The sequence below is a fragment of the Chlamydomonas reinhardtii genome, chromosome 14, assembly GCF_000002595.2.
Source record: "Chlamydomonas reinhardtii strain CC-503 cw92 mt+ chromosome 14, whole genome shotgun sequence".
Taxonomy (NCBI): Eukaryota; Viridiplantae; Chlorophyta; class Chlorophyceae; order Chlamydomonadales; family Chlamydomonadaceae; genus Chlamydomonas; species Chlamydomonas reinhardtii.
Window position 1 is genome coordinate 1,169,481 of NC_057017.1, and position 18,283 is coordinate 1,187,763.

General features: G+C 64.6%; 3 protein-coding genes across 4 annotated transcripts; 2 read left to right on the forward strand and 1 right to left on the reverse strand.

The window, feature by feature from the left end:
* Nucleotides 1-42: 42 nt before the first annotated feature.
* Nucleotides 43-9,318, reverse strand: CHLRE_14g615800v5 (uncharacterized protein). Its single transcript, XM_043070083.1, has 15 exons — nucleotides 8,794-9,318; nucleotides 8,564-8,633; nucleotides 8,103-8,352; nucleotides 7,816-7,894; nucleotides 7,301-7,459; nucleotides 6,881-7,039; nucleotides 6,441-6,545; nucleotides 5,865-5,930; nucleotides 5,567-5,695; nucleotides 5,112-5,279; nucleotides 4,450-4,830; nucleotides 3,825-3,987; nucleotides 3,219-3,586; nucleotides 1,495-1,620; nucleotides 43-1,133 (listed from the first exon to the last, which is right to left on the reverse strand). Exons 1-15 carry the CDS (start codon nucleotides 9,103-9,105, stop codon nucleotides 942-944), a joined length of 2,727 nt encoding a protein of 908 aa, XP_042916756.1. The 5' UTR covers nucleotides 9,106-9,318; the 3' UTR covers nucleotides 43-941.
* Nucleotides 9,319-9,478: 160 nt separating this feature from the next.
* Nucleotides 9,479-12,360, forward strand: CHLRE_14g615850v5 (uncharacterized protein). Of its 2 annotated transcripts, none has more exons than XM_001698957.2 (5): nucleotides 9,479-9,993; nucleotides 10,138-10,344; nucleotides 10,572-10,710; nucleotides 10,874-11,020; nucleotides 11,188-12,360. In XM_001698957.2, exons 1-5 carry the CDS (start codon nucleotides 9,989-9,991, stop codon nucleotides 11,230-11,232), a joined length of 543 nt encoding a protein of 180 aa, XP_001699009.1. In that variant the 5' UTR covers nucleotides 9,479-9,988; the 3' UTR covers nucleotides 11,233-12,360. The 2 variants fall into 2 exon arrangements, with proteins under 2 accessions (XP_001699009.1, XP_042916757.1); XM_043070084.1 differs by having other exon boundaries at nucleotides 10,178-10,344.
* A 48-nt stretch (nucleotides 12,361-12,408) lies between these two features.
* CHLRE_14g615900v5 (uncharacterized protein) lies at nucleotides 12,409-18,233 on the forward strand. The gene is made up of 11 exons (XM_043070085.1): nucleotides 12,409-12,697; nucleotides 12,792-12,877; nucleotides 13,142-13,201; nucleotides 13,342-13,569; nucleotides 13,910-14,013; nucleotides 14,286-15,213; nucleotides 15,478-15,559; nucleotides 15,820-15,905; nucleotides 16,110-16,193; nucleotides 16,844-16,982; nucleotides 17,403-18,233. Exons 1-11 carry the CDS (start codon nucleotides 12,502-12,504, stop codon nucleotides 17,756-17,758), a joined length of 2,349 nt encoding a protein of 782 aa, XP_042916758.1. The 5' UTR covers nucleotides 12,409-12,501; the 3' UTR covers nucleotides 17,759-18,233.
* The last annotated feature ends 50 nt before the right edge of the window (nucleotides 18,234-18,283 follow it).

Below are 18,283 nucleotides of genomic sequence, written 5' to 3' on the forward strand. Positions count from 1 at the left end.
TGCCTACGTACGCAATGGGCGGATGGCGCTGTGGGCGACCCAACACCTACCAGGAGCTAGGCCGCGCGGTCCCGAGTCGCGACCAACCAGCAGTAGCGTCATCACTTTTCCTTTCCATGCCTGATGGCTGCTACAGCCGCCTCCCGGCCTGCCCGTGCCCACGCCCACGCTCAAGCCAATGCCCACACCCACACCCACATTATCATTATGCATAGCAATATCAACGACCTGCTGCTTGCATACACATCTAACCTTCAACTTTTAACGCTGCAAAGTCGATTTGCTGGTGGCCGTCCGCGTGCATGCGTCCGAAGGCACAATCAAGCCGCAGCATTGAATGAATGTCCACCACCAGTAATCACTACAGTTCTCATCAGTCAACCGGCTAGCACGCGCCGGCACCGCAGTCCTGCCTAGTCCGCAGTCCTCTCCACAGCAGGACAACGGACGAACGTCCTAACGCCTTGTTCTCCTCGCTCCACTCTCCTGCTGCGGACAGTACTGTACTGCATCCCTGCGACAGTAACTTGTAACTTGTACACACCGCGGTTTGCCGCATGTACACCAACGAACCATCAAGTCACAATCGCCGCGGCCCACTTGACACGGCAAATGCGCGCCATGGTTGGTACGGCATGCGCGCTCCCGCTGGACCCACCTACCCGCCGCCTCTGCCGCTCCCTAGATGCTCTTGGTTGCCTTGGGGCCCGAAATCACTACCCCATAAGCGTACGCACGCCTCGTATCATATACAGCGCCTTTCCCTTTCTCAAATACAGCACACTCATCATCGCACCGCAAGCCAGTCCCGCCTTCCAGCAGCGGACCGCCCGCGGGTCGCCGCACCTCCCTCAGTCCCTTCCGTGGAACCCCCGCCTCCCCAATCCCCACCGCGGAGGTGAGCCCGCGCCTCCTGCCTCCTGCCCCCGGCCCTTGGCGCCTCACCGCGCCTCCTCCGCCAGCACCACCAGCTTGTCGCCCGGCTGCAGCGTCAGCGCCGGCGCCTTACCCGGCGGCACTCCCAGCTCCACCAGCGGCCCGTCATCGGGGGCGGCGGCGGCGCCGGCCCGCACGCCGCTGCCGCGCACCACGCCGATTACCGTCACGTTGTGCGCGCGGCCGCTGTCTTGGATCTGCACACACACACGCAAGCACGAAGGCAGGCGCAGCGCCGCACGTGCGGGATCGGGTGAGCGAGTGAGCGAGACAAGTGCGGCATGACAAGTGCGGCATGGGCACACGCCGGCCCACAGCCCGTCCGAACAGCAGCCCCACTGGCTGGGCTGACGAGCATGCAGCGGCCTACACCAGCCTATCTAGCCGTGCACTTCCATGCACGTCACAAAGCATTACGTTTCTTGCACGCTGACATCCACAGCGCGTATGTCCAGCATGCAATATGTGCAAGGTACGCAGCCTAAGCCAGACAGCAAGCCAGCAAGGTACGCAGCCTAAGCAACTAACCCCAAGCCAGCCCGCCAGCCAGCCACGCACCGTGTCCCAGGCGATGGGCGCGCCCAGCGGCAGCCCCAGCGCCCCCGGCGTGCGCATGTACACCTCCACGCCCTCCGCGCTGGACAGCTCGTGGAACACGCCCGACAGCCGCGGCTCGGCAGCCACCTGGTGGGTGGGTGGGTGTGCGTGTGGGCGTGTGGGCGTGTGTGTTAGGTTATCACATAAGGGCATAGGGTCGAGACGCTTGTGGGCGTTTGTGGGGGCGTGAGCTCGGCAGCCACCTGCGGCCGCGCGTGTGTGTGTGTGTGTGTTAAAAAACGATACGAAAGCCCGCCCAATGACGCGACGGAGTTACTTACCGATACCTACCATTTTACCGAGCGTCGCGTGGTTGCCGTGACCCAGGTAGTCATACTTACCCGCGATAAGCCTGGAACCCCACGGTGTGTGTGTGTGTGTGTGTGTGTGTGTGTGTGTGTGTGTGTGTGTGTGTGTGTGTGGGCGTGAGTGGGCGTGTGTGTGTGTGTGTGGGCGTGTGTGTGTGTGTGTGTGTGTGTTAAAGAGCACAAGGAAAACGTTGCGCAAAGACAGTGTATGCGATGCAGCAAAGCGACGGTTTAGGGATGTTACCTGAAGTTACCTCGCATACCTGCTGCGGTGAGCCGCCGGTCTTACCAACCGGAAATCGCGCAACCCCCGCTACTCTAACCTCGAGGGGGGATTCGTGTCCACACGCTCTCAAGGGTGCAAACCCATGCATGTGCTCACGGTACCGTGAGGCCCAGGCACTCCTACGATTCCTAGCTCCTCGTCGCTACTCCTGGCCGCTAAGTCCAAGCTCCCGCCCAATCCTCGATGTGTGTGTGTGTGTGTGTGTGTGTGTGGGCGTGTGCGGGCATGTGGGCGTGCGGGCGTGCGGGCGTGTGGACGTGCGGGCGTGCGGGCGTGTGGGCATGTGGGCGTGTGGGCGTGCGGGCGTGTGGGCGTGTGGGTGAGTGGGCGTGTGGGCGTGTGGGCATGCGGGCGTGTGGGCGTGCGGGCGTGTAGGCGTGTGGGCGTGTCGGCGTGTGCGGGCGTGTGGGCGTGCGGGCGTGCAGGCGTGTGGGCGCGTGTGTGGGCGTGTAGGCGTGTGGGCGCGTGGGCGTGGGCGCGTGTGGGCGTGTGTGGGCGTGTGCGCATGTGTGGGCGTGTGGGCATGCGGGCGTGTGGGCGTGCGGGCGTGTAGGCGTGTGGGCGTGCGGGCGTGTGGGCGTGTGGGCGTGTGCGGGCGTGTGGGCGTGTTGACATGTAAGCGTGTGGGCGTGTGGGCGTGCGGGCGTGTGGGCGTGTGGGCGTGTGGGCGTGTGGTTTGTATGAACGTGTGTGTGAGGGTATCACATAAGGGCACAGGGTCGAGACGCGTGTGGGCATTTGTGTGGGCGTGAGCACAAGCGAAAGAAGCACGCAGGGCTGTTGATTGAGTAGGCAAAAGGGGAAGGGGTTTGCGTTTGTTTGCGTGTGTATAACCTGCAGGGCAGGAAACAGATAATCCGCGCACAGACTGTGTGCGCGACGCGGTGCAGTGCCTGCAACCACACGCACTGCCCTCGGCCACGCTATACACACGCGCGCGCACACACACACACACACACACACACACACACACACACACACACGCACACGCACACGCACACGCACACGCACACGCACACGCACAGACACACACGCACACACACACACACACACACACACATAAGCACGCACACACACGCACACACACGCACCTGGGTCAGCACTCCCGCGAGCATCTCGTCCGCGTTGATGATGTCCAGGCTCAACGGCCGCCCCGCCGCGGCGCCGCCCACACCCGCACCCGCACCGCCGCCCCCGCCCCGCACCCGGACCAGGCTCTGCATGATCTCGCGCGTGCGCGGGTCCGCCACGCCGCACACCACGTGCAGCGGCCGCACGCCGCCGCTGCTGGGGCCTCCGTTGCTGCTGCCGCCGCCACCGCCGCCGCCGCCGCCGCCGGCTCCCGACTGGCGCGCGAAGTGGCGGTGTAGCTGGTTGTGGTGGGGCATGAGCGCCTGCAGCTGCAGCAGTGTGGCGAGAGCCTGCGCGTCGGCCTGGTCGCTGGAGACGCCGTCCAGGCCTGGAGGCGGGGTGGGTGGGTGGGCGCGAAGTTTGGCGTGAGGGTGCTCTTGTGCATATTCACATGCATACTTTGGGCGCGTGCATACCAAATTACTCCGGCTTACCCCACACATACAAACACACACCTTCTGCTTCATGCATCCCTCAAGACGCACGTTGCTCTCGATTCAGCCCACAACCATGATTCATACCGCCCATAACCCTCCGCCCCCGCCGCCCGCCCCGCCCACGCTCACCCGTAAGGATGACGGCATCGGCGCCCTGCACGCCCGCCGCGCTGAGGCCTGCGCGGCTGCGCGGGTCCCCGGCCACTGTGCTCGTGCGCAGCTGCGCCTGCTCCTCCCTACTGCGCTGCGTGCCGCGCGCCGCCTCGCTGTCCTCCGCCGCCACCACCACCGCCTGTTGGTGGTTAGCCGGGGAGTTGCAAGGTTACAACATCGGGAACAGGCTACAAGCAGGGGAACCAGGGACCGCAAGTAACCCTCGGGGGGCGGGGGAGGTGAAAGGGCCAGCACCTCGCACACGAGGGGAAATTCCCATGCTAGCCCAAGCGTGGTAGGCCGTGCGTGGCACTTCAGTTGGCACCACGTGACGTGCCCTGGCCCAAACCAGACAAGGCTTCCACTCCTCCCGTACTGTACCGTACTGTACACCAATCTGTCGCAGCAAGGCGCTTGCACCAACCGAACCACCACCAACCAACCCGCGGCTCTCCTCCCTCACACAGCCCACGCACGCTCCTCACCACCACGCCCCCCCCCCCACACACGCACACACACACGCACCTCACCACCGCGCCCTCCCCCCCACACACACACTCCTTACCACCGATCCCCCACCCCACCCCACGCACACACGCACCTGCGACCCGGCCGGGCAGTAGTCCGCAAGCGCCTCTAGCAGGTCTTCTGGCGACTGGCCGTCAAACGCCAACACCACCACCTTGATGGGCACACCCGCCGCCGCCTCCGACCACTCGCCCCACACGGCCGCCTCGGCGCCAGCGCCTCTGCTGCCCGCAATCGTAGCCGCCGCGGCCTTCTGCGCCGCCGATTTGGCGCTAGCTTTTGCAGCGCTGTTCGCCGCGGCCTGCTGCTGTTGTTGTTGGTGGTGGGCGCGGGCGCGGGCGGCGGCGGCTGGGGACAGGGGTTTGATGTCGTCGGATTTGTCGGCCAGCAGGATGAGGGAGTGGCGGTCCAGGATGATGGAGGAGTCGGGCGGGTTGAGCACCACCGCGGCGGCCTGACGCGAAGGGAAAGGAATGCAGGGGTATATGTTCAAAAATCAATGAGGATATGTGTGTGTGTGTGTGTTTGTTGTTTTGGGGGGGGTTGCAAGAGGGTACAGCGGAGTGTAGCGAAGTAGACAGGGGGTGGGGGGCAGGGCAACATGTAGAGGTGGGGGATGGGGGGATGAAGATGAGGGGCTGCGTGGAGGGTGGCGTTGGAGGTGGGTGTCAACGTATCGCGAGTAACACATGCAGGACCCCGTCCGGCCCGGCCCTGCCCTGTTCCCCCACCTACCTCCGCATCCAGGCGCTCCTCGGCGCTCAGGTGCGCATTGCTGCCACCCGCCACCCCCGCGCCCCTGTCCACCACTGCGCGGCGCGGGTCGTAGAAGCCGGCGAGCACGGCGCGGGGGAACAGGCGCCGCGTCTCGCCGTACGTCAGCCCCACCACCTCGGGCACACGCTGCGGTCGGCGGGGCGTGTGGGCGGGGCGTGTGGGCGGGGCGTGCGGGCGGGGCGTGTGGGCGGGGCGTGTGGGCGGGACATATGGGGGATTACATTCATGACTAGTTAAGGAAGTGGTAGACGGTAGCCCATCTTGCGGGGGGGGGCGTGCAGGCGGGGCGTGTAGGCGGCAGGGGACATGGGCGGGGCGTGTGAGGCACGTTGTTGCACGTCACGACACTGCGCGGAAGAGCAGAGCGCGTAGGGGCATGCCCCCACACCTCGCCCTCCACGACTTCCCCGCACCTGCACGTAGAACTCGGGCAGTCCGGGCTGCTGCTGCATGATGCAGCTGATGACGGCGGACAGCCCCGGCTGGGCCGCGCACTGCGCCTGCAGGCGGGCCAGGTTGTTCAGGTGGGACACCGACGCCACCTGCGGGGGGGGAGGTGGGGCGGGGCGGGAGGAGGTACTGTTGCTTAGGCAACCCATCCCCCCACACACGCACTCAGGCACACAGACCTATGAACGCAGGACCAGACGGCCCACATCCCACACACGCAATCGCACATGCAGCTAGGCACGCAGCTAGCCGCGCACGCACCAGCCTGCTTGCGCCAGCGCCCTCGCTGGTGCCCCAGGCGTGCGCCAGCAGGTCCAGGGCCGAGTCCTGCACGGGGAGGCGAAGTTTACATCCATGATTATTTAGGAAGTGAAGTCGTAGGCAGGTACAGTTGCAGCGTAGACGCGTTGTTACCGATGTCCGTGAAGTCCAGCGGCCAGCTCCAGCGCGTAGACCCGCCGAAGGCTGCTGCTGCTGCTCTACCATTTTGTCTAACGACTATTCTAAGTAGGTTAATCCGGGGGGGGGGCGGATGTGTGTGTGGGGGGGCGGGGCGGCGGGGCGGCGGGGTCCGTCGCGAGCCATGGAAGTGGCACAGACTGGCACAGACTGAGCAGGGTGAGTGGTGCCGTGGAGGCTTTCTTGGCACAGGTGCAGTGCACGAGGGGGTTCCAGGCATGCCCAGCCCAGAACGCATTCCTTGTGAATGTGCAGCACTCCCTCTCGGTTTGTTCATCTGCGAAGTGCACCGTATCACACGCACAATCACCGCACACACACACACGCACACACACACACACTCCCCCCCTCCCCACACACACCCGTGCATGGCCCCACCTGCTGCACCACCACCGTCTGCGCCGCGCCGCCCTTGAGGCCGCTGCCACCCGGCGCCTCCAGCGCCGCCTGCCGCAGGTGGTGCAGCGCCGCCAGCGCCACAGCCTGCGTGGGCGCACGTGCGTGCGTGCGTGTGTGTGTGTGTGTGTGTGTGTGTGTGTGTGTGTGTGTATGTGTGTGTGTGTATATATGTGTTTGGGGAGGTGGAGGTGCGGGGAGCGGGGAGGCAGGCCATCGGGAGGGAGGAGTGCTACGCGTGAGTACTACAGTTCTGCCGGCAATTTGTTGGCCGGTGCTGTCTGCCTCAGTTGGTAGGCAGCATCATCGGTGGCACGGTCTCGAAGCGCACCCGCTCATTGCCGGCCGCAACGAGCATGGCAAAGCGTTTCCCAGGCTACGCACGGTATTCTCCCGCTTCCCGTTATTTCGCTCCGCCGCACCTGCTGCGCCTCCGCGGACAGCACGTGTGCGCTGCCGCCCTCCTCCGCCTCCGCGGCCTCCGCCTCCGCGCCCTCGCCGCCGCCGCCGCCCTCCTCGTCGGGCGCCATGAGGATGACGGTGCGGGCGTGGCCGGCGGACACACGCTGCAGGTCCGCAACCTGTGCGTGTGCATAATAAGCACGTATCAAGGAGTTGAGTTGCCCGCACGGGAGTTATAGACCCTTTCAGGCAACCCAACCCCAGAAGAGGTGCAGAGGTGCCCTCGAGGGGTCCGCCCGCTCGTTTCGTACGCCCACCCCACCGCTCAAACTTCCTTCCCCCAGTGGTTTGATTCCTCCGTTCTCCATGAGCGGCTAGCTTGGTTTGGTTCAGTTCGAGCTGGTATTTACAACCCCCCAGCTCTCCGGCCCTCCGCCCACCTTGAGCGGGCTGCCCTGCCGTGTGACCACCGCCGCCGCCGCCGCCGGCCCCAGCGCCTCCAGCAGCTCCGCCTCCAGCTCGGCCCGGTCGCGCTCGCTCAGCACCACCAGCTGCCCGGGGAAGGCGGCGGCACCGCGGTCCGCACGCACCACCGCCACCTGCGTGGCGCGAGAACGGCGGATGCGTGCAGCGTGGAAGGTGCAGGGCGGGGGAGCAGCGGCAGGCCCTGCCCTTGTCACGTCTGATGTGCAGTTTGTGCGCATCAACCCCAGCAATGCCCGGTCACTCCACCACCAACCGCCGGGTATCGTAGATTCGTAATGCCCGGGCCATACTGTCGCTCCACCCCGCCCCGCCCCGCCCCGCCTCCCACCCACACGGACCCCTGCCTCCCACCCGGTCCACCCTACCACCAGCCTCCCACCCACTCCGCCCCGCGTCACACACGCCTCCCCTCCGCCTTTCCCCCCGCCCCCCCTGCCGACGCCTCCCACCCGCCCACCCGCACGCGCACCTGCCGCAGCACCTCGATCAGTTGGCGGTTGTGGCCCAGCACCACTGTGTGGTTACGCTCCGGCACACGCGTGTTGCCGCTGCGGGCAGGCGTCGCAGGGGCGGTGATCGCGTCGGGCGCGTGGGAGCGCGCAAGCGCGCCTCAGGCTCAGGGCGGGGCTCAGCGCGGTTACCGGCCACGTGTCCGCGTCCTCATATCCCGGCCCGACACAAACCCACATCCAGCGAGCCCCGACCCACATCCGCAAACCCCGACCCACATCCCAGAACCGCCAGCCCCGGGCTCACAGGCGCGCGGCCTCCACCGCGCTCCCGATGTCGTCACCCAGCACTCCGATGAGCACCGCAAAGGTGAGCAGGCCCACAATGTACATGGTGTTCAGCAGCACGGCGGCCCGCACGTCCTCCTCCCCCGCTATGTCGGCGCCCGGCACGTTGTTGAGGATGAAGTAGCAGCGCTTCACAGCTGCCAGCGGCTTCTCGCCCGTGATGGCGCAGAGCGCGCCGCTGCCCAGGGCCAGGATGGGCAGCGCCACGGCTGTACGACAAGAGAATGGGGGGGGGGGAGAAGGGGGAAAGGGAGGGGGATAGAGAGGAGAGAGGTTTGGGGAGGGAAAGGAATTGTGGCGGCGTGGGTGGAGGCCCGGTGCGTATGAGCGGCGGGGTGGCGTGGCCGTGTCGATGCTGCTGCAGTTGCTGTGAAACCAGTTCCCAGTAGTGGTTTTGAGCTCGTTCTGACGCTCTCTTACCCATGACGGTCAGGATCTTGCCCCAGGTGGGCAGGGTCATGGCTTGCATCACTTTGTACTGCACGTACGCCTGAGGTGTAAACAACACATGTGTGGAAGTCTAGAGCTGTCTCCGCAAGGCCGTACGCTTGATGCCTGCACGTGCACGAGCACGTGCGACCGCACTCGCACCAATGAGGCTCATCCCAGATGAGAAAGCTGCGACATGAACATGTGTAAGCCTGGCTTACCAGCATCTCCCCAAACTGCGTCAGCCCCGCGGTGGGTGACGAGGCCTGGGCTGCAGACACCGACGCAAGCAGCACTGCCCTGCCGCCGCCCACTTGGGCAGTCGCGGAGGAGGCAGCTGGCGAGGCAGCGACAGGTGCCGCCGGTGCCACGTGTGCCGACGCGAGCGGCGCAGCGGAATGGCGGTATGGCCGCGCAACCAGCGCGGCGACCGCGAAGGCAGCGGCCATGAAGGCGCCAATTGCGTGGGGTGTCGCGGCCTGTGCCCGCGCTTGTGCCACACCGTGCCGCATGCTAGCGTCGAACTCTTGCATGTTGGCCTCGCGATTTCCATGACTGTGTGCCGCTGCAAGGACGCGTCGGCGCGCAGACGGTATGCACGGGCGAACTGTTGCACTAGAAATGGAGTTGCATCCCCGGCCTCGCTGCACGAGCGCAAAAGCTTTGTACGAGCGATGTAACATTAAGGTTTGAGTAAATGAGCAGGTTGGGGGCTGCTTTACCCGGCTACTCCAAAGCACAGCGTCGACATGGGAAACTGCTTGCATTGTTTGGCTCGTTTTAGCACAAGTTTCCTCTAGGCTGGGCCGTATGTTTGCATTCGGCCTTCACATATATGTATGGACCTGCTCGCGGCCTAAATGTTGTGCGTGGCCCTACACCCTGCATGATGGGCCTGATCGTGCCGTTTTGGCTTCCGCCTTCCGGTCGGTGTTTCAAGCACCCCGCGCGGCACAACACCCATAACCATCTGCATAGATACTACATCTGCGCTCAGGTCACTGCGACTGTCCCCTGCGCTGGTCATTTTTTCTGAGTGTCTCTGAAGCGTAGAAGACAATACAATGGCGTCGCTGTTGCAAAAATCAACTGTCCTCGCTAGCGCATTCACGCAACCGAGTGGTTCTTCAACACGCGCAAGGATGATCGCAATTTCGCCCTGCAGTTCTTCAGCTGGCGCCTGTCCTCTAGGCTCATCGCGGCTTAATACGGCATCGATGCGCCTACCGGCGTCAAAGTATCATATTGTGCGTCAGCACCGCAGCCCCTGGCCATCGACAACCACGAACCACGTCCGTGTCAGTGACGTGCGCACCCAATTCTTCTGGGGTTCCACCGCAGCCCCCGAGTCCGATTCCATCACCACCTCCGAAGCTTCAGCTAGCTCGCCAGATGGTGCGGCAGGCGACAACGAGAATGACGTGAGTGCGGGTTTACTGTAAACCCTCTACCCTCCATAGGCTGCCAGACGGCCGCCGCATTCCCAACCGTGCAGGGGCCTCCATCCTGCAAACCCGAACCTACTGTGCACGGCCACCACCCCCACACTCCCACACCTACCCCAGTATCCTACCTGCCCGACCATCCCAAACCGCGGAGGTGCAGGACAAGACCATGACGCTGCTCAATGTCATCAGCAGTCTGGCGCGCGCGTCCTCGGCTTGGGAGCTGTACGACACCAACCGGGACGGCGTGCTGAGCCTGGAGGAGACAGAGGCGCTGATTAACAGCGCCGAGATCTCCCAGGCCATAGAGCTGCTCACGAACACCAGGTAGTTGTGTGTGGTTTGCACTGTACAGAAGAGGTGGGTATGAACGTGCCATGACGTCAACGGTTAGGCTGATGCGTTCGGGTGGCCAACCATCCTGGGTTGCAAACAATTCATGATGCGCCCTGCATGACTCGGTGCCCTGCCTTGTGGGATCGCTTACAACACAACCCTTATTGCGGCGTCCTCGTTTGAACACCCCTCTGTTGCCCCAAAACGCTGCCACGCAGCTGCACGTACTACACGGCTGCGGACCTGGACCCCTACTTCAGGCGGGCCGACACGGACAACAGCGGTACCCTCACGCGCACCGAGTTCCTGGCGCTGTATCTTGCAGTGGCCACGGAGCGCGTGAAGAAGAACCCGCTGGTAGGATGGCCGGGGTGGGGCGTGGTCACGTGGTGGTGATGGAAGAGTTAGCAGCAGCGACCGTCGCGCGCGTGATTGGCACCCCTCGTCACGGCCCTGCTGTTGAGCCAACGCTGCTCCTGCAAGCCTCGCGCCTTACACTGACTCCCACCACCGCCCACAGCTGCTGGCTGAGGCGCTGTTGGGTTTCATTGACACGGACAAGAACGGCGTGCTGGAGGGCGGCGAGATCAAAGTGCTGCTCACCATCCTGGGCTTCCCTGCAATCCTGCTGCTGCCCATCCCCGACTTCATCAAACTAGAGTACAAGGTGCGTACGCACGCTGTGTGGTGAGGGAAGGCGGCGTGCCTGTTGGGTCATGTGGGTCGTTGTGGCATGCACGTACGGCGCAACACACGTGTGGTCACGGACACCCACATGTGCCGCCGGATCAAGGGCCGCTAACCTGACGACTGTTGCCCTAACCCACATCACAGGCGATTCTGCGGACGATCGGCAGCATGCTAGAGAAGCGGCCCTAAAGTGAAGTAACGGGCCTCTGGGGAAGATGAAGAAAGGTCGTACAGTTCATGCGATGATAAGTATCTCGATAGCCTAGGAAAGAGATAAGCCGCGAAGATGCCAGGCGCCATGCCAACTGGCACACGCTCAGCAGTTGTGGCTCATGTTGCCGCTTGTGGGGGGCGGGAGGAGCGGCGCGTCAGCCGCTCGATTGATACGACACAAGGTGCACGCAGTGGTGGTGTCAGGGCGCAGGGGTCGCCCATAGCACAGGAGTGATGACAGCATGCAGAGTGCCGCTGCTGCTACACGAGGTAATGCCAATGCCCTCGCAGGCGCACTGATTAATACTTAACTGCGGCGCATAGGAGCGTGTATGCACGGTTGAAAGGTGCAAATATGTGGTGAGTGAAAGTGAGCGGAAATCTACGAGTCCAGGGGAAGACGTGTTCGTACGGCACACGTTCATGCGTTACTATGGGGTTCACGTTGGTGTGTTGGTGTGGTAATCATGTTGCTGGTGGCCGTGATGAGAAGCGCACGGTACTGTGCGTGTCAGATGCCGCCTGGTACTGTGGAGCTGTGCACTAAGCCACAGGGTTTCCAAAGAACCCCTGCTGAGCCATTGAGCGGTACCATACTAATACATGCATTACATATTAACGCATTCATCCGCTGCAACGGTTTCGTCGTGCGGCATGAACTTTTGTGAGGTGTACTTGGCGGTGACGAGTAGGCAGCAGGCAATGCCTTGCGTCACGAGGTGACCGTCCGAACGGCGTTTTGGCATTGAGAGAGATGAGGAGAGAGTACTCCACGCACGCTCTAAGTAAGCGACAGTTGCGGCCTTTCCTCCGCTACGCCTGGCATTTACTGGGGTTTGGCAACAGCTAGTGAGTGTGATGGAATGAGCGGGTTCAGGACTTGAGGCAGATGTTCTGTGCGGACTGTGCAGGTCGGAGACATGAGGGATACGTGGGTAGACCGAAGAACGAAGCAGGTAGACGTGAGCGCAACATGCAGGGAACGGTTTTGATGTGTGTGTTCCCGCTCGTTTTTGCATGGCGGGCCGGAGAGGATTGCCGGGGGCCGGGGGCGGGGCGGGCAGTGGACTTTTCCATCGCGTTCGGTGCAAGTCAGACATTTTCACAGGCACACCTTCCGTTCGTTCTCATATGCCGTGAACGCAACAAGCCACTTCAGCAGTGCTCGAGCGGCACAAAAACGAAATGGCATGCACCGACTCCCGATAGCAGGCACACACCCTGAGGTTTCTTGGGTGCTCGTAAATGCCCGACTATGTGGCGCTTCAAACAGAAACGGAGGAGATGGGAGGCCCTCGTCGCAGCGTCGATACTTCCGAATCGCGTAGCACTCTGCACGCTTTGCGACGACAAGCACACAGGGCTCGTGACCACGTATCAAACACCTGGAAAGTCTGGAAGTCGCAGCCCAACTCGTCAGAGCTCGTGGCGATCGCGTTGGGTGAGTCGCACGACACCACGTGCAGCGCTCTTCTGTTGTGTTTGTACTGCCCCCTTCCCGCTAACCTTTCCTCTTCCTCCTTTCCCGGCTGCAGTCTACCTGGTCCAGGGAGTCACAGACCTGGCCGCGCTGGCTCAGAAGTACCTGCTGAAGGACGAGCTGCACGCCTCCCCGGCGCAGGTAGTACAGTCAATCTGGGACAGGCCGGAGGCAGGCAGGAGTGTGGGACCTGGCGGGAGCGTCACGTGGGAGCGTCCAGGCACGCCCACAACCGCTCTTCCGGGTAGCATCAGCCAGCAACGGAGATACCCGGGGTCCCGGTGTGAGCACGGGCCAACATCGCTGTGTGCGGTCAGGAAGGGTTGCTCGCCTCATCCCATCCCCGCTACGTGCGGAACCGGTATGTTACGCCCCTCACCACCATCGCCCCTCAACCACTTCCAGGTTACGTTTGTCATATCCGCCGGCAACGTGCCCTGGGCCATCAAGCCAGCCATTGGACTGGTGCGTTGCCTGGAAGCGGGCCGGAAGGCCTGCAACCCACACCCACTCCGCTTTCATCCACTCCCCCCCCTCTCTTTGTATGCGTGCCCACCCACCCACCCACCCACCCACCGCCTGCCTCCACCTGCCTCCCGACCCAGATCTCTGACACGCTGCCGCTGTGGGGGTACCGGCGCAAGTCCTACCTCATAGCTGCGGGTCTGGCCGGCGCCGTCGGCTGGCTGCTGCTGGCGCTGCCGGCGGCCTGGGGCGGCGCGGGATCGATGGCGGGGGTGCTGGGACTCATCGTGGCCGTGTCTGGCGCCAGCGCCGTAAGCGACGTGGTGGTGGACTCGATGGTGGTGGAGCGGGCGCGGCGGGAGGCGCAGGTGCGGGCATGGTGGCGGCTCGCGGGAGGAGGCGGTGGCGGTGGAACGTGTGCATACTCGTCCTCAGGCCTGAGGTGTATGGGTGTGTAGAGCGGGCGCGACAAAAAGCGCGGGAGGGTGGTATGAGCTAGAGCTCCGACAGCGCCGCCAGACAAGGGCTTACAACCACGTCAGCCGCACCTCGCGCTCTCCCGCCAGGCCCATTCACCCCATCCTCCCTCCCTCCCTCCCTCCCTGCCTCCCTGCCTCCCTCCCTCCCTCCCTGCCTCCCTCCCTCCCTGCCTCCCTCCATCCCTCCCTCCATCCCTCCCTGCCTCTGCCTGCCCCCCTCTGCGCCCAGGCCGACAGCGGCAGTCTTCAGTCGCTGTGCTGGGCGGCGTACGCGGTGGGGCAGGTCGGCAGCGCCTGGTTCAGCGGCAGCCTGGTGGAGCGGCTGGGGCCCAGGTGCGGAGGGGGCTGTTCATACCAGCCCAAACTAAACCAACCCACCGGGGGTTAAGGCGGGGGTCGAGAGGCTGGGGCCAGGTGCGGCGGGGAGGGGGGGAGGCGGGGGAATCCCAACTAAACCAGGGGGCGCGGAGCCGGCGTTTGCCGGGCAGGGGAAGATGATGTGTGGAGTCGCGGTGAACTCCACTGTCTTCCAACCAAGTCTGCACCCCGCCGTCACCTGACTGGGTCGTGTGCTCATGGAACTGCCACCACCGCCGCCCCGGCAGGCCCGTGTTCGCACTGACAGCGCTGCTGCCGCTGCTGGTGGTGCTGGTGGGCGTTGGGGTGCGCGAGCGCCGCGGCCCGGGAGTGCTGGAGCTGATGCGGCGGCTGTGGCGGGGCGAGCGCGGGGGCGGCGGCGTGGGGGCGGAGGCAGGGCGCGGCGCCGACGAGGACGAGGAGGAGTGGCGGCCTCTGACACAGCTGTCGGGCAGGAGGGAAGACGTCAACGGGGAGGAAGGTCTAGATACAGCAAAGGGGAAATCCCCGCCCGGCGGCAGAAGCAAGGACGGCCGTGGCGGGATGGCAGGGGCAGGGGTCGGCTGTAGCAGCGAGGCGTTGGCGCCGCCTGCTACAGCCCGGTCCATGCAGCGGTTTGACGCGGACGTGGAGCTACAGCTTGGGGAGGTGCGGGGCGGCTGCGCGGAGGGGCGCGCGGCAGCGCTGCCTGGGAGTGAGAGCGACTCGGACTTGAGCCCAGACACCTTGGACGAGGAGGCGGACGCGGGTGCAGCGTGTAGTGGCGGCGGCCGGCGGAGGCGGGGTCGCCGCAGAGGTGGTGGCGGCGGCGGCCGCAGGCGTGGCCATGAGGAGCAGCGCTTGTTGCTACAGCCCCTCAGCATAGCGGCAAGTGGCGACGTTGAGGCCTCGGTAGGCTCTGGCGCTGAAGCTAGCGGCGGCGCGAGCAGCTTTGCCGATGGCCGCCGCGGCGGTGGCGGTGGCTGTAGCACCAGCAGCGCCAGCGCCAGCGGCGGCAGTAGCACCGGTGGCAGGCAACTGCTCACCGCGTGCGCGACGCTGTGCGACAGCCTGCGAGTCACATCGTTGGCGTTGTGGGACACCGTGCGACGGCGAGAGGTGGCGGGGCCGGTGCTCTTCCTCTTCCTGTCCTCCGCCACGCCTGCCGCGGATGATGCCATGTTCTTCTTCATGACGGTAAGCGGTAGGCATCACCGTGGCTTTGATCATCTAGACCTCGAAGCTGACCTCTGGCTGGCGTTGAGATCTAGGACAAGCAAGAGCAGAGGGTGATGAGAGGCGAGTTCTGGCTGTAATCCCGGCCCACAAATCCCTGACCTCTGGCTGGCGTACGGAAGTAGTTATGGCCAGGAATGCACGAGGCGGTGTGCCGTTCCCTGGAGCTGCTAGTCTTGGTTTCGGTCAGCGGATGTGTCGTACTTTGTTCATGACCGCGTGCAGGCTCCTGCTCCCACTGGGCTGGGCTTCAGCGCCACCTTCCTAGGTGACGTGGCACTGGCGGTGGCGGTGGCGTCGCTAGCCGGTGAGTGAGTGATTGAGTGAGTGACAGGCGCCCGTGCAGCGGTCACTGCGACCCCAGACCGACCACAACACATTGCCATCGTGCTGACGAACCGCCCTCGCGCTGTCACCCGCACGACCTTGCATGTACCCCCTATCTAGCTACATACTGACTGCTTGACGGCCTTGTGCCGGCTCACCGCCGTAACCCACGGCCGTAACCGTATGGGCACGCAACTGCTACCTGCTACGGCCTCGTTCACATCCTTTGCTGCGCCGCAGGTGTGGGCGTGTATCACGCCTTCTTGAGGCGGCTGCCGCTGCGCCGCGTGCTGCTGTGGGGTAGCCTGCTGGCGGCGGCGTGCCAGGTACAGTTGGGGAGAGCCGATGAATCGTTCCCAGTTCCCTAGGGAATCGGGGCTCGCAGTGTGTCCAGCAGACTCATACCGCTGCAATGCACACCGAAAAGGCGTTGAACAGTGCCTTGTTGCCGTGTTTGCCTGCTGCGGCTGCCACTGCTACTGCTGCTGCTACTGCGGCTGCTGCTACTGCTGTTCATGCTATCGCCACAGGCGTCCTCTCTAGTTCTGGCCACACGCGCCAATGTGGCGTTGGGCCTGCCCGACCACCTGTTTGCACTGGGCGACAGCGTGCTGGTGAGGCAGGGGGGGGGCGGGCGGGGTCGTGCTGGTGAGGCAGGGGGGGGGGCAGGGGGCGACAGCGTGTTGGTGAGGCAATGGGGAGGGAGGGGTTAACGTTGAACCAATCCTGTAAGGAAACAGTCGCGCGGAACTGCAGCTGCAAAAGCGAGTCGTTGCACATCACCGTATGTAGTCGGGCGGGCTTGGGCAGTGTAGCGGCAGGTGGGAGGAGCAGTCCAGAGCAGCTCCGAATTCATGTCAGCAGTGCGAGCCGCGCGCGGACCCCGTCGCCCAACTAGTTGCAAGGTTATACTAACATACTCACCTGGATGCGAACGAGGAAGGGGGGAGGGGGGAAGGGGGCGACAGCGTGTTGCTGAAGCAAGGGGGTCGGGGTCGGGGTCGGCGACGGCAGGGGATAGTTGGCAGGGTAGGTGGCGCGCCGCATGCACACGCGCACATGTCGCGCAACTGCCTCCACGTGTGCACGCTGCAGTCCGCCTGGACTGCCTGGTGCCGCTGCGTCCCGGGGGGCAGCATCGCGCACTTGTGCCCACACCTGCCTCTTGCGCTTTTGCCCATACACACGCCCTTGCCTCGCGCTCTGGCCGCCTTGCGCTTTTGCCCATACACACGCTCTTGCCTCGTGCTCGCTGCGGCCGCAGGTGTCGGTGATCCAGAACGTGCTGTTCATGCCCACCATGGTGCTGTCGGCGCGGCTGTGTCCGCCCGGGCTGGAGGCCACCCTGTTCGCGGGGCTCATGTCGGTGGGCAACATCGCCACCGGCCTGCGCTACCTGGGCGGTGGGTGGGGCGGGGGGGCAGCGGGGGAGGCGGTCCTGAGGAGGGCCGGGGGGCAGCGGGGGGGGCAGGGGCCTGGGGCTGGGGCCGGGGCTGGGGCTAGGGTTGGGGTGCGTGAGGCAGGGGGCGCAGCGGTGAGGTGCGGGGCATGGGAGCAGCGGTGTAAAGTCTCGCGGCCGCTTGCCGTGGCGGCAAGCCAACCATGTCCTCGCTACGCTCATGCGCCGCCTGCACCCCCGCCTGCACCACCCTGCCTGCACCCACTGTTGTGCTGCGTTATCCTTACAGTAAAAGGACTACTGCCTAGCAGATGATAGAGCATCATTTCTGCAGCACCGCGCTGCACCCACCACCCACCCCCCGCATGCACCACCACCCGCCTGCACCCCGGCCCCCTGCCTGCACCCGCCACCCTGCCCGCAGGCGCGCTGCTGACTCAGCTGCTGGGCGTGACCGCCACCGACTTCCGCAACCTGCCGCTGCTGCTGGTGCTGTGCAGCATCGCGCTGGTGCTGCCGCTGCCGCTGCTGCTGCTGGTGCCGGCCAGCCTGGACCAAGACCGGGAGGAGCAGGGCCGGGAGCAGGGCGGCGGGGGCGCGGCGGGAGGTGCCGACAGCGGTGGTGGTGGCGGTCTGGCACGGATGACGCCGGATTCTAGTGGGAGCGATGGGGGTTTGGCTGCTGGCAGCGGGGGCGGGATTGCGGGGCAGTTCGGAGTGGGAGGGGACGCGGAGGTGGGGGCGGGGGTGCTGCAGGAGCGGCGACACGCCGTTCATTAGAATTGTTGGTATGACGTTTGGGACTTTGGGAATTGGTGGCTGGCCGTCCTATCGCTGAGGCACAAGGGGCTTTGCAACCGGGGGCGCTGGAAGAGCCCTGGCCCTTTGGCTTGCGGGACAGCCCAGCCTGAGGGGTTTGAGGACGCGGACAAAAGCACAGGTGAAGAGTCTTGATGTGGGCCCAGCTCCTTGTGATGAGCTTTGGGCTGATGAGCATGCCGAGCTCGTGAGCCAATTGCCGTACGCATTTACAGACACATTCGGGTAGTTTGGGCGTGCGGGAAAGGCCCGAGCGCAACGGCAGGGTATGGTGGTATCCACGTGCGGCCGCTAGGACGCCACCCAATGCCTGGACACCGATTGTGTTGCTGCCAGCGCGCATGCGCTTGTCTCCACTTCATTGTCTTAACAGCTGCGTGCCGCACAGTATCTTTCAGCTGCCATGTACTGTGTCAGGTTGTAAGGTCATCCGAAGCCCCTGATGCGTCGGAAGCGAAGGTGGCTCCATACTACTTGTGCGCATGC

Bases quoted from the DNA above. Each gene is read 5' to 3' on its own strand.
- CHLRE_14g615800v5 (XM_043070083.1), bottom strand. From the start codon at position 9,105: ATGCAAGAGTTCGACGCTAGCATGCGGCACGGTGTGGCACAAGCGCGG. The intron at 5,696-5,864 runs GTGCGTGCGCGG...CCCCCCCCGCAG, and splicing joins GCGCTGGCGCAAGCAGGCTG to GTGGCGTCGGTGTCCCACCT. The intron at 5,280-5,566 runs GTGCGGGGAAGT...CGCCGACCGCAG, and splicing joins TGCCCGAGTTCTACGTGCAG to CGTGTGCCCGAGGTGGTGGG.
- CHLRE_14g615900v5 (XM_043070085.1), top strand. From the start codon at position 12,502: ATGCCCGACTATGTGGCGCTTCAAACAGAAACGGAGGAGATGGGAGGC. The intron at 12,878-13,141 runs GTAGTACAGTCA...AACCACTTCCAG, and splicing joins TGCACGCCTCCCCGGCGCAG to GTTACGTTTGTCATATCCGC. The intron at 16,983-17,402 runs GTGGGTGGGGCG...CCCTGCCCGCAG, and splicing joins CGGCCTGCGCTACCTGGGCG to GCGCGCTGCTGACTCAGCTG.
- CHLRE_14g615850v5 (XM_043070084.1), top strand. From the start codon at position 9,790: ATGCGCCTACCGGCGTCAAAGTATCATATTGTGCGTCAGCACCGCAGC. The intron at 10,345-10,571 runs GTAGTTGTGTGT...GCTGCCACGCAG, and splicing joins GAGCTGCTCACGAACACCAG to CTGCACGTACTACACGGCTG. The intron at 10,711-10,873 runs GTAGGATGGCCG...CACCGCCCACAG, and splicing joins GCGTGAAGAAGAACCCGCTG to CTGCTGGCTGAGGCGCTGTT.